The sequence below is a fragment of the Pholcus phalangioides genome, unplaced genomic scaffold (genome assembly GCF_987345545.1).
Source record: "Pholcus phalangioides strain wild (caught in Gottingen) unplaced genomic scaffold, Ppha-v1.0 ptg000010l_1, whole genome shotgun sequence".
NCBI classification, from domain to species: domain Eukaryota; kingdom Metazoa; phylum Arthropoda; class Arachnida; order Araneae; family Pholcidae; genus Pholcus; species Pholcus phalangioides.
This window is the reverse complement of record NW_028301603.1, coordinates 42,061,856-42,074,509: the sequence shown is the minus strand read 5'-3', so window position 1 is coordinate 42,074,509 and position 12,654 is coordinate 42,061,856. Positions and strand designations below refer to the sequence as shown.

General features: G+C 40.2%; 1 protein-coding gene across 3 annotated transcripts in view; it reads right to left on the bottom strand.

Annotated features, from left to right (window-relative positions):
- The window catches only part of LOC149081513 (transcription factor 12-like), a 75,483-nt gene that overhangs the window by 51,403 nt on the left and 11,426 nt on the right, over window positions 1–12,654 (bottom strand). For 2 of the 3 annotated variants that reach the window (XM_089238448.1, XM_089238450.1), the window contains exon 1: window positions 5,834–6,211. The exons of the other annotated variant lie outside the window; for it this stretch is intronic. In XM_089238448.1, the coding sequence (XP_089094574.1) occupies window positions 5,834–6,124 (291 nt within the window). In that variant the 5' untranslated portion in view covers window positions 6,125–6,211. Of the gene's footprint in view, window positions 1–5,833; window positions 6,212–12,654 lie in introns of those variants that run through there. 3 annotated transcript variants of the gene reach the window in all.

Here is a 12,654-nt window from a genome sequence, read left to right as displayed (position 1 = left end):
TGCGACATGTGGCCGCTAGGGAACGACATATGTATAACCGCTCTAGGAAAGGTACCAAATCCAAGTTGGAAGGGCAAAAGAAGCTTTGTCGACCAAAAAAGAAAAGAGAACGTGGTAGGAGGCACCAAAAGTAGGTTCCGCAAGGGTTGGGATTTTTTTCTCGAGTCACCCCTGAACAAAAATTATTCAAGGTTCATGATTAACGAAACTTTGAAATTAATGAAAGATACACATACTTCCATAAGAAATGAAAAAAAATCCTGGAATTAATGAAAAAATTCCCAGATGTATATGAGATAAATGAAAAATAATAATAATAATTCCAAGATTAATAAAAATTCAGAAACTACGAAAGAAATAATTGCAGAATTGAAAAATATTTAGAAATTATGATAGAAATAGAATTTCAGGATTAAAAAACAAGGTTTCGGTGATTTTGAGACCCTGATGGGATTCGGGGGCTCAGGCGTCCTTGGCCCACCCGCTCTGACTGGTTTCAGGAATATTTAATGAATTTTCAAGTCGAAATAGACACGGTGGGTCGCAAAGTTGATCGTGTTGTTGATTTTGGGTCGCTGCTAGAAAAGGTTCTCTTACCTAAATGGATATAAATTAGGAGTAATTTCACGGCTTTTTATCAAAAAATACGTTGAAAAGCACCTAGTGACGTATTCACGGGGGGGGGGGGTCCTTAGCAAGCTATAGCCTAGGACGGCAAGTTAAGAGGGGGGCAGCAAATTTGTAGAATGATTGGCCAAGAAAATTAGTAGAACGGGAGAAGGGCTTCAAAATTTTGTATAACACAATAAATTCACCTCTGCCCAAACTGCTAGGGGCTAGGTCAGTGAGTGACTAAGAAAGTGACCAAGAGCGTTTGCAAGCACGCGAGTGAACAAAAAAAAAAAAAAAAACACGTGACTTAGAACGTGAGCAAGCATGTGAATGACCGAAAAGAATGTCCTATAGAGCGAGGGACCAGGTCAGTGAGTGAGTGACAAGAATGTGAATGACCAAAAGATTAACCTAGAGTGCGTGCAAGCATGTGAGTGAACGAAAGGGCGACTCGAAAACACAAATGTACTTGCAGGAGTGAGGGTGGGGGGGGGGGCTGAAGCCAAGCGGGGTAAAATACAGGGTGGCGAATTCAAGGAAAGAGTAGTCAAGAAAACTGGATAGAATGGGAGAAGGGCAGCAAAATTCGTGTAACCCCCAGGCGGCAAAACCATAAATGCACATCCTAAGAACTGTCCTTTGCAGACACACCAGCCCATACATCATGGCACTAGAAAAATCGTTCGAAACAAAATTGTGCAGTTCTTTTCATAGCAAAACGATGCTCCAACAAGGAAAGACCAATTAGAACTCTTTGGGGGCGACCATATTGCGAACACCTTCCAAAAAACAACAGAGAGCTCTGACCCACAAAACCATCTCCTCATTAGGCAGAAAAAACACGAAAAGATAGCATTTAAATGTCTTCACGATCTTCCAATAAGACATAAAAGATGACTTTTATAAGGGAATGAAAATGACAAACCAATAAAAAAAAAGCACAAGTTTGAGAGGTGCTCTTTTCTTCTTCATCACATCGTATCTCAGAGCGAACCCGCTGTGCAAACAGCCATCTTTTTTCCATAGCAGTTTCTAAAAAGTAATACTAAAAACACAAATGTCTTCTTCGCTATCAATGACGTCCCCAAGCCAGTATTATATGTCCTTTTTTTTTCTTTTTTTGGCAAATAATAGTAACAAAAAAGGAGTCTAGAAATACGACGTTTGTCCGCAAACCCTTTAAAGACATACGCTTCGATAGAGTCTTTTTACTAGTTGCAAAAACTAGAAACGTAATTATTGAGAATTTGGTTGAAGTGTTTTATGAGCGACTACGGTCAAACTCGGTTATAATAACACCCTGGTATAAATTCAATAATTGGCGGTCCCGACTGATTCCCATAGAGGTTGGGTTCCGGTTTAGGTCGCAGGGGATTTCGAGAAGGTGTTCCTAGAGTTTTACTGTATTTACCAAACTAGGGACTTGATAATTGAGGGAATTTACGTTGAGAGAGAGAGAGAAATCGTAGGGGGAAAAAAATTATTTGGCCGTAATAAAAACGGGACCTTTCACTAATGGATCAAGGTGAACGGGAATACGGTGTAAAAACCTATTCTTCGAATACAATACAATGGCACCTGCAAAGTTTTGTGCTGACAGACACCTATCAGGTGGCCCTTCAAGGGGGAGAAAAGGACCTGAGCTTCTAGGTGTTGGACGGACCTCCCACTCCCTTTTTTTACTCATATTGTACCGAAAAATGTCCCCCTCCAACGTTTTTTTATTTTATTTCTCCAAGTGACGGTGGGGAGGGGAAACGAGAGGGGGCCCCCTGCAGAAGAGGTGGTGGGGGATGACAGAGATGGAAAAAAGGATCTCGCATATAGAAAAGTTCAAATAGGTTAACGTATTTGCGAGGGCGTAAGGACAAGTGAATACCGGCAATTCCTTTCTGGCATTGCCTGTCATCCTGCAACCCCCCCCCCCAACCCGACATTCTACTTTTTTTTTTATTTGGACTGTTCCCAAGTGACGAGATCATGAGTCCGCCAACGAGAATGCCAGGAAGCAGGAATACCATAGGCCAAGGGTTCTTAACCAAGAGCCGTAACTAGGACTTTCGCTGCCCCACAACTTTAAAATTCGATAATTTTAGAACGGTGTTCTTTGTGTTCACCTAAAATTGCCACCCTCTAAATTTTGCCGTCAGGGGCAGTTGTCCCCACCGCTCCCTGTAGTTCCGGCCCTGCCTAACCTATGGGTTGCGACCCAAACTTGTGTCGCAGAGGCTTCCGAAATGGGTCGTTCAGATCCACTTATAGCTGGGGATTCTTAAGATATCGGTCATGACCTAAACATTCGCGGGGGGCTTCGGAGATGGGTCAGAAAAATCTATTTACAGTGAGGGAGGAGCTGTGGGTCACGACCATGGCCCCCCACAAAGGGTGGGCTGACAAGGCTCCAGCCCTGGGGTCCGGGACGATTTTCACCATTTTTTTTGCTTTTTCACGATATAAATTCATCATAAAGGGGCCCGTAAAAATGTGGTCGGAGGGGGGGCCCGCAAAAGATTCCAGCCTAGGGGCCCTGCTCTAGGATGTGGGGGCCATGGTCACGACCAAACTTGGTTTGCATAGACTTCCTCGACGAGTCGTACAAATTCACTTACAGACGTTTTATAAATGCACTTATTGCGTCACTAGTTTCACACACAGATTTCGAAAAACAAAGTCTTATTGGGGTCCCTAAGCCCCACCAAAGCTGCATTAAGAGAAACTTACAAGCGACTTTGAAGCCCCACAGAAGCAAAAGAATACACAATTCTGGATCAATTTTGTCTGGGGGGTGCTTGGCACCTATGAAATTTTGTTGGAGCTTAAACATTTTCCCGATTTCTCAAGCCCTGCTAAATATGTAATGAATGTACAGTCGTGGTTAAAAAGTCGGAGAAAATCCAGTAAAAATAAATACAACTCATGATTTTAAAAACCTTCCAAATGTTTTACGAGTCACGGTTTTTTCCAATTCACAGAATTTTCCCCCTTACTTTTATAGCATATTTGATATTTTTCCCGACCATTTTTCACTGATTTTTTTTTGCCAAGTCGTTGGGAACCCCGAGAGTTCAAGATCTCCAACGTAAACACTTCCCACTCTCTCCATAATACCTACAGATATACAATAAAATATTATTTTTTGACACCTCCCCTACATTGGACGATTTGCGATGGATTTAACCATAATCCTATAACACAGAATGTTCACAATACCATACCACCATATTTTGGGCACTTCTCTTAAAATGGACAAATTTTAATGGAACCATATGTGTCCGACTTAGACAGGTTTTACTGTATTGGGTTTGAACCCTTCCAATATTTCTAATAGCTCCACGCTTATGGTTCAAGCAAAAGACAGATTCTAGTCAGAAGTCTGAAGCAGGGCTTGAAGCGCCAGGTCACCACGGCGACCAAAAAATCGGTACTGGTGCCTAAAGTTTTCTGTATGTGATTGGTAAATTGAAGTCTATGAATAAAAGAAAATTTTTTGATTTCATGACAGTATTTGTCATAGGAAAATGATATTAAGTCCCGGAAAAATCTAAAAAAAACATTAAGACCGTTTTACTGGCGATTAAAATCATTCTTGGCTACTTAGAAATTTGGCTGGCGCCTAATTTTTTTTTTTCTCACAAGTAGATCCTCACATGTTGTGCAAACACTAGACACGTTGATAAACAATATACAGTATGATAATGCAATGCTCAAAAACATTATCTTCTTATCATTTAAAAAGTAATAATTAGAGCCCGGAAGTTTAGGCACTAAAATGGTCGAAATAGGCAGGCAAAAAGGTACTTAAAACGCCTACAATAGGCACTAAAAAAAAAGGCATTCATAATCTTTGAAAGGAAGAAAAAATAATTAAAAACAAAGGTATTAAGAGGGGTCCCCAAAAACTAGCTGAAAAATCGGTTGCACTTAATCCATCTATTGTTTTAATTATAGTTGGTAATAAAATGTTACTAGACTCCCCAGGATTAGGCCAATTCCAGGGACACCATTACCAGGCGCGGAGTCGGTAGAGAAAATTATCTGCGGGGCTCCCTCGAGTTGCGACTAATTCTCGTTTATTTATTATATTATTTGGAATAATCATTATCATTTCTGTAGTTGAAACATGACTATTTTGTTCTTTTTTTACAAAAAGAAAAAATATTCCTTCCATCGCGGGGCCCTGTGTGGCCGCACCTATCACACACCCCCGAGGGCGACTCTTGTCAATTTAATTGAACACTAAATATGTGTGCTAATAAATAGCCATTATTGTTTGCAGTGCACTTATGGTGCAAAAAAAAAATAAAAACGATATGGGCCCCCAGAGCCCTGTCTACTTCTACCCCGCCTTGTGTGAGCCATAACATCAACTGATGACCTCTTGGGACAATAATCATCGGTCTTCTTTCCACGTACAACGCAGTCTAATGCCTGCCCGAGACACATTATGTGAAGCCTGTGGAGAAACCAAAAATTTCTTATTTTCCACAGCTTTTGTAACACGGGCTGCGTTTCTCTGAAACAAAATCATTCACGTCCAACACCATCCGGTAAAAGCAAAGTTAATGCATGTCAACACCAATCTCTCAGATCTCTTGGTTGCGTCTAAATTGGGCTGGAAGGAGGGGGGGGGGGGGGTCGGACTTTCTGAAGATAATTAATACTGAGTGAGGGAAAATTTCAAAAAGAGCAATTCTTTTGAAGTTTCCAATGCCCAAAATACCCAAAGTTTTGCAGATTATGGCGTCTGTGAAATTCACTAATAAAATTAAAAGTATGTCAAAATAAGGCGCATGCACACACACAGACGCACAACTTATAGCACGAAAATTTCAAAAAAGGCATTTTAGGCAATTTTAGGCAATGGCATAATACTTAAACCCCAATTCAACGCATAACATTTTACCACGAAATTATTTCTAAAACTTCGGTTATTTCGTAAAAATACACATTTTTATGTGGAATAATATTTACAACCGATCCTACTTTTAACATTTTTCAAAAGAAAAAAAAAATTGCAAGCGAGAAAACGTTTTAAAAACGGGAAATTTCAATGATTATTGGTAAAACTGGGACGACGAAAATAAGTCATATCAAGTCCGCAAGCGTTCTAAGTGGGAGCGTAGTAAGCGGGACCCACTGTATAATGGGATTAGTGCGCGGCATACACATGACAACAAGCCGAGTGTAAATAAACAATCGAGAGAACTGTCAAATTTCTCACCTGCCGAAGCGCCGTAGGGATGTTGCAAAGAACCCCTCTGCCATTATTTCCGCAGGCAGCACCATTGCTCGGAACCATCACCGTACTGATAGCAGAACCACCGACACCACTGTTACGACCGACGACACTACCACCGACACCGTTAGTTACGACGGTATTCCGGCCGCTGCCGTCGACGGCACCACCACCAACACCGGCGTCGGCCGGACCAGCGCGGGACAGATTGAAAAGGCCGCCCAAAGTCGAGAACATGACGTCGTCGCACAATTCATCGGAAAGGCCAGGAAACATTCAAATTATCGATTCGCGAAAAATTCAAATAATAATAGAGAAAATTTCGTTTATCACGGGGGGAAAAAAAATCAAATCCAAACTTAGCTCCTCGCGATCAAAAAGTGGCCAATAACTACCCAGGAGTAGTTGTTTTTTTTTTCCCCTCCACGTAACTGTCCTCCGATCCGGGTTACTTTACTTGAATACATTCATCGCCAAAGCGTGGCGACAAACTGAAATACGTCCAATCAAGAATACTGTGTTGATATCAGTATTTGAAATATATATATATATATTCAGATTTTATAACAAATCAACCGATTTGAAATTGTTTATGCCGATGCCTTCCTTAAACAATTTATTTATTCATTTCTTTGGGTCATGAAAACAGAAGCAGTGGCGTCTTAACAGGTAGAAAAAAAAAAGAAGTCTCCACTGATTGATGGCTGTCGTTAATTAAGATTTTTCCGTAATTTTGGATTGCCATGGAGTTTGAAGTCATTATTTCCCATTAATGAAAATTTCATTAATATATCATCAGTTTGAAATTAATGTCTTTCATTAATTTGGGACATTCAGTTATTATGGAAATATTATTCTCCGCTTCTGAAATTCAATTTTTTTCTGAGTTTTCACTGCTTCTAAAACATGCAATTGTGAAATTATTTCATTCATTAATTAGAATTTTCAACTAAACTCTGAAATTGCTTCATAGATTTGGAACTTTCAACATAAATGTGAAATTATTTAATTATTTTCTTCACTGATTAGAAATTTCCAATATTTCCCAGATTAAATCTTTCACTAATTTAGGATTTTCAAAAGTTCTGAAATTATTTCTTTCATCAGTTTTGTACATCTGTTTACATGGGGGTTTTTTTTCTAACTCTACACAACTCCGGCCTATCGCCATGAGTGATTTACTACAGCGCAGAAAGGAATATAACGACGGGCGCACCGGACCCTCGACTTCTGAAGGGCCCCACAAAAAAAAAAAAAACCCAACTTTAATTTTTTTTTTCTTCTAATTTGAGAGGCCCAATATTTTCTTCTTCCTCGACCGATTTTAATCCGTCTTTGTTACCGAGTGATTTTTGGCGGAAATGTGAATGTGTGTGCGCCTAACAGTATGAATGCGTTGCGTATCTCATGTGATCATTTTTTTGTCCCACCACGGTCATTTTCTGCACACGAGGGCTAATTAGACCGGGACCTACAATTTATTGCCGATTTCGAAAGGCAGGGTTGTTTTTTATACTCATCGAGGGGTTAGCGCACCAACCCCTCGATGGAGACGAGCGGTAGCAATATTTTCTGCGATCACGTCGCCGTTTTTGTTGTACCCCTGCGTCAGGAAAGTTTCCTGACAAGGACGAGCTGGGTATCCTACTCGCGACACCTCCAAACATTCTTTGGTACTTTAGGAGAGTATCTTATCGACCTGGGCTACCGCGCCCGCGTTGCCTATCTAATTTTTCAGTCCTGCTATCTAATTTTTCAGTCCTGCCATCTATATTTCAAATAATCAGAATGAAGGGGCGTAGCGGGGGGGGGGGGGACTTGGGGGTCTGGTCCCCCCCCCCCCCCCCGAAATGTGAGAAAATGACCGAAAAAATGGAAAAAGATGGCCAAATCCATTGTTCTGTTACTTTGCCCCCCCCCCCCAAACGAAATTTCTGGCTACGCCCCTGAGTGTAACTATACAAGGTAAACATTTGGAAGAGTTTTATTACTAAGGAAAATCACCTTAGTCGAAGTATTTTCCTCCCGTTTCACGAAAGACCTAACATTTTGAAACCCTGCAAGTGCGGTCCGGCAGGTCAAAATCCCATAAATATCAAGAATCATTTTTCCTCTACGTCATCCACACGAATCAACGGAATCGTATCCTAGTGTTGCACAATCGAGCGGGCATCAAAAACTTATAGGCAGTAATTAACGCCCCCGAATGAATAAACGTTAACGGGCACTTGATATTCACCTTCTTTTCCCACAGATGGAAGATACATTTCACTGTAAAAGCAGCAAAAAAAAGCGCACCAAATCTATTGATGAAATGTTATCCAAATGCCGATGATGGAAACTTTCCATTTGATGAGAGCTTCGATGACTGAAGGGCCAGATTCCAATCGGATTAGAGAAATCTCGGATCAAACACACACGCTTACGATAGTAAGTTCTCGATTGCCTCATACACTGAAAATGATCCATCGGTACTTTGTTTATTTACTTTTCATTTCTCGGCTCAGATAAGAGGAAAAATCTTATGATTTAGTCACTAAATAAACGAAGAACTTGGCGTGAGTGTGTGCGTGCGTGTGTGCGCACACACTCATCCCTACTTGTAAAAAGAAAAAAAAAAGGCTTCAAAAATCGTGGGGGAAAATTAATACCGGCAAAATTTCTGAGGATTGCTTAGGAAAAATTATTGGCTTTTCAAGTACGCCATACAAGTATTACGCAAGCAGAATTTTGGCCATTTCTGACTCCCTTCCCCCACATCAGCAAAATTAAGTAAGCAGGGCCAAAGACTGGTACAACATATAAGTTCTTTTATCAAGGAGACTTCGCTGGCACCCCCCCCCCCTCCCAGAGGAGTAAGCAGGAGCATAATTCCCCTTGTCCTCCCACTCTCTTAACATCAGACATAAAAATGCTTTTGTAAAAAAATAAATATGTATCGAAGAAAAAATACCTTTATTTTTGTTTTAATCAATTTGTTAATTTACAATGCTTTTTTAAAGCCTTCAAACTTGTCTGGAAGATTTACCTTGCACAATCCCCATGACATGTAACCTTTATTGCCTCCATTCTTACCAATGTCTGCAAAACTTAGAATCATCACATGGGACCTCCAGGCCAAGTGATGTTCTGCGGCAACCCCTCTATCCGATTGCACGTACTAGAAGGATAAGGCCTTCCTATTTGCATGCATACTTTCGGAAATTATTATAGATCGTTTCCCAACTTCATATTTTCATACTCTATTGCTCACATAATGATCGTTTGAATTCCCCTGCCTTGTCATCAGTTAGCAAATGTGAAACCTCCTCCCCCCCAGTATCCCTCTGTAGGTGTTTATGTAATACTTAGATAGCCCCCCCCCCCTTATGTATTTTAATTAGACTTTTCTTGCAATTGGTGACCACCTTCCTATATTAATAAGCCACATTGAGAAGTGGAATTTCTGTGACCCTCTTTCATGTTGGCTAAATATGCTATCATGCATTCAAAAAACTGTACCAGTCTCAGCCTACAGTTTAATATTACAAGAAGTAAAGTTTAGGTGCTAATACCAATTTTTTTTAGTCATCATGGCAACCTGGTACCTGGAATTTGTCCAGCCCTGTACTACACAGAGATAGAGGACAAGAGTCCAATTTCAATAAATAGTGATATTCGCTTTATAAAACAAGTGAGCTCAACACAAGGACATACTAAAAATTATCTTTAAACAGCTCTCCTGTAAAATTTCTCATTTGTTATATGGTGCTCTTTAATCCTTATTTATTTGTTGATTTGATCATTCTTGTCGCACCACTGTAATTTTCTGCACACGAGGTGCTAATTAGACCAGGACCTACAATTTATTGCGATTCCGATCGGCAGGCTTGTTTTTTATACTCTTCGAGAGGTTGGTGCGCTAACCCCTCGATGGGGGACTCCCTGCGGTAGCAATTTTTTGCTGCGGTCAAGTCGCTGTTTTTTGTTGTACTCCTGTGTCTGGAAAGTTTTCTGACAAGGACGAACTGGGTATCGAACTTGCGACACCTCTAAACATCCTCTGGTACTTTAGGGGAGCATCTTATCGACCAGGCTACCGCGCCCCCCTTATTTATTCCTTACAGAGATATGAAACTGTATTTTACATCTAAATGAATACATATCTTAATAAATGGGTATGCTTGGGCTTCATGGTAATGATGCCTAGTTACAATTTTCGACAATAAGTACTTGGTAAGTAGGTACACCTCTAGACAGGTAGAGCACTCCACTCCAGAAAAATTACTTTGCTCTGGAGGGGTCTATGATGCTGTTTAGACAGCCCTGAGTCATCGAGAAAATTCTTGTTGAAGGGGAGGAAGGGAATTACTAAAAATTATTGTTGAAAAATAAGGGGGATGATAAAATTTTAATTTTAAAAAATTCGAAAAGTTTGGACAAAACCATCCGAAAGGATTTTTTTTTACTAGAGAAGGCCGGCTACATTTGATGCACTACCTAAAAAACTTTCAATGTGGTTCATAGTCATTACATAGGACACATGACAGAATTAGTAACAGAAACACCTCGGTTTTACACACCCCCTCCCCATTAGCGACTAAAGTAGTCAGTATTGGCACCTAAAATGTTCTATTAACCTAGACATGCTACCAGGGATGATCAGCATAGTAGCATGATCAATCATCTAGGGATGTGATTACGAAGTTTTTTTTCCTTTTAAGATGAAATTCTTTAAATGACATATAGATGGTACAAGCACATCTATACAGTATATATTATAGTTCATCATATTATTTCTATATTCTCAAGTTTGTTTGTAGTGTATTGAGCATATGTTGTTGAGCAGTGGTCCTTGCCTACCCAATCGCTGTTTTGTCACGATCGTGGGTTTGAATCCAGATTCTCTGAACTACACATTTTTTTTTCGATTATATTACATTTGTAAGTCTGAGTCCATCTATCTTTCACAAAAGTCAACTAAAAAAAGGAATTAATTATTATTCGGCCGCACTGAGAGTAGCTTCTTCTGGTCATTCTCGCGGCCTAGGGGGTTAAGAGTAATTACTTTAAAACTGAAGTCCAAAAAATAGCAAAATAATTTTCAGAATTAATACCAGTGTCTACAAATGTGGAAAGAGATTGGTGGAAGTCCAAAGAAAAGTTGAAAAAAATTAGGTGAAAGTCGGATTTCTTTGGAGGCAAATAGAAGTGGTTCAAAATACACTCTTGCAAAAAGACAAAGCACCTCTAAAAAATAATCTGATCATCTTTGAAATTTTGCATGCAAATTTCTTTATGTCACATATGCAAATGATTAAATTTTCAAGGCCAATGAATGTTAACTTCGGTCATAGTGCATGTTCGGTCATAGTAGTGTCGTATAAAACAGGGAACAATCGCAGACAGTTTATCTTTTCTCGTTTTTTGGCATTGCAGTTCCCTGGAGACACAACCAATAATGTTGCTACGATGCTGTCGAAGACCTTATAGCAAATTGGATGACTTCGAACATGGTCACATAGTCGGTATGGGTGAAGCTGACGTCATACTGAGCAATAGACCGCCACCTGCACCATACAGACATGGCTGAGCAAAGGTGCTGGCAGCAATTGTTGCTGCAAAGAACTCATCAGCATAATGAAGGCTCTGGAAGACCAAGGTGCACAAATGCGAGGCAAGACCATATGATTGTGCGACATGTCCGAACTGCCCCAACGTGCTACAGACTCTTCGATATACCACCTGAGGTACATTTCACCATCTCACGGAGCTTGGCTAAGGCAGGGTTATGCTCATAGCTGCCTTTAAGACGTCCGCCCAAAACATCAGCAGAGTCATCTAGAGTGATGTTGCAGCCAATCATCATGGCTGCCAGTAGACTGGCATCACATAGTGTTCAGCGATGAATCCTGCTTCAGCCTTGGAGCAGATGACCATCAGACTCATGCATGGAGAGGCTGGGGCCAGCAGTCCCAATCAGCCTTTGTTTTAGAGAGGCATACAGCCATTACTCCTGGTATGATGGTGCGGGGTGATATCTCTTACTACAGCAAGTCGCCTCTAGTCGTCCTGTGTATAAATTTAACAGCTCAACAATATGCTGATGACATCCTGTGGCCATTTTCAAACAAAATAATTCCAGGCTCCATATGGCTCACATATCTCTGGAGTGTCTCAGTGCTGTTGATACTCTTCCTTTGCCTAGCAAGCAAGGTCACCGGATCTTTCGCCAATCAAACATGTATGGGACATAGTAGGCCACCAGATTCAGGCATCTCAAAATGTGCAAATCTGGAGCAACAACTGATGAACGCCTGGCAGAATGTATCGCAAGATGAGATTAGGAAACTTTATCACTCGATGTATATAAGAATGTGTCGCTGCCAGGGGACGTTTCACCAATTACTAATTTGAACATTCAATGTGCAATTGCTAGCTATTGATCTTGATGGGCCCTATGGCTTTGAATTTTTTTATCTGTGTATGGTAAATATGTATATTAATACAAAGGGACTGTTTTTATTGAAAAAAAGTCCCTTTCTTCATGGTGCTTCATTTTTTTTTTTTTTTTTTTTTTTTTTTTTTGCAAAAGAGTGTAGAAATATACTCTCTTAATAATCCGGCCCTCCAGTAATTCAGTGTTTCACAGGAAGGATTTTCTTTGAGCATAGAAGAAGAAAAGATCTCACTGCATGTCTTTATGCAGAAGCTTATATTATTTCAATAGGCTTTTCAATTGACTCCCCGTAATCTGGTGATTTTGGTAATCTAGGTCTGATATATGTGCTGGATTAATGAGAGTCTACTTTATAGAAAATATTAAT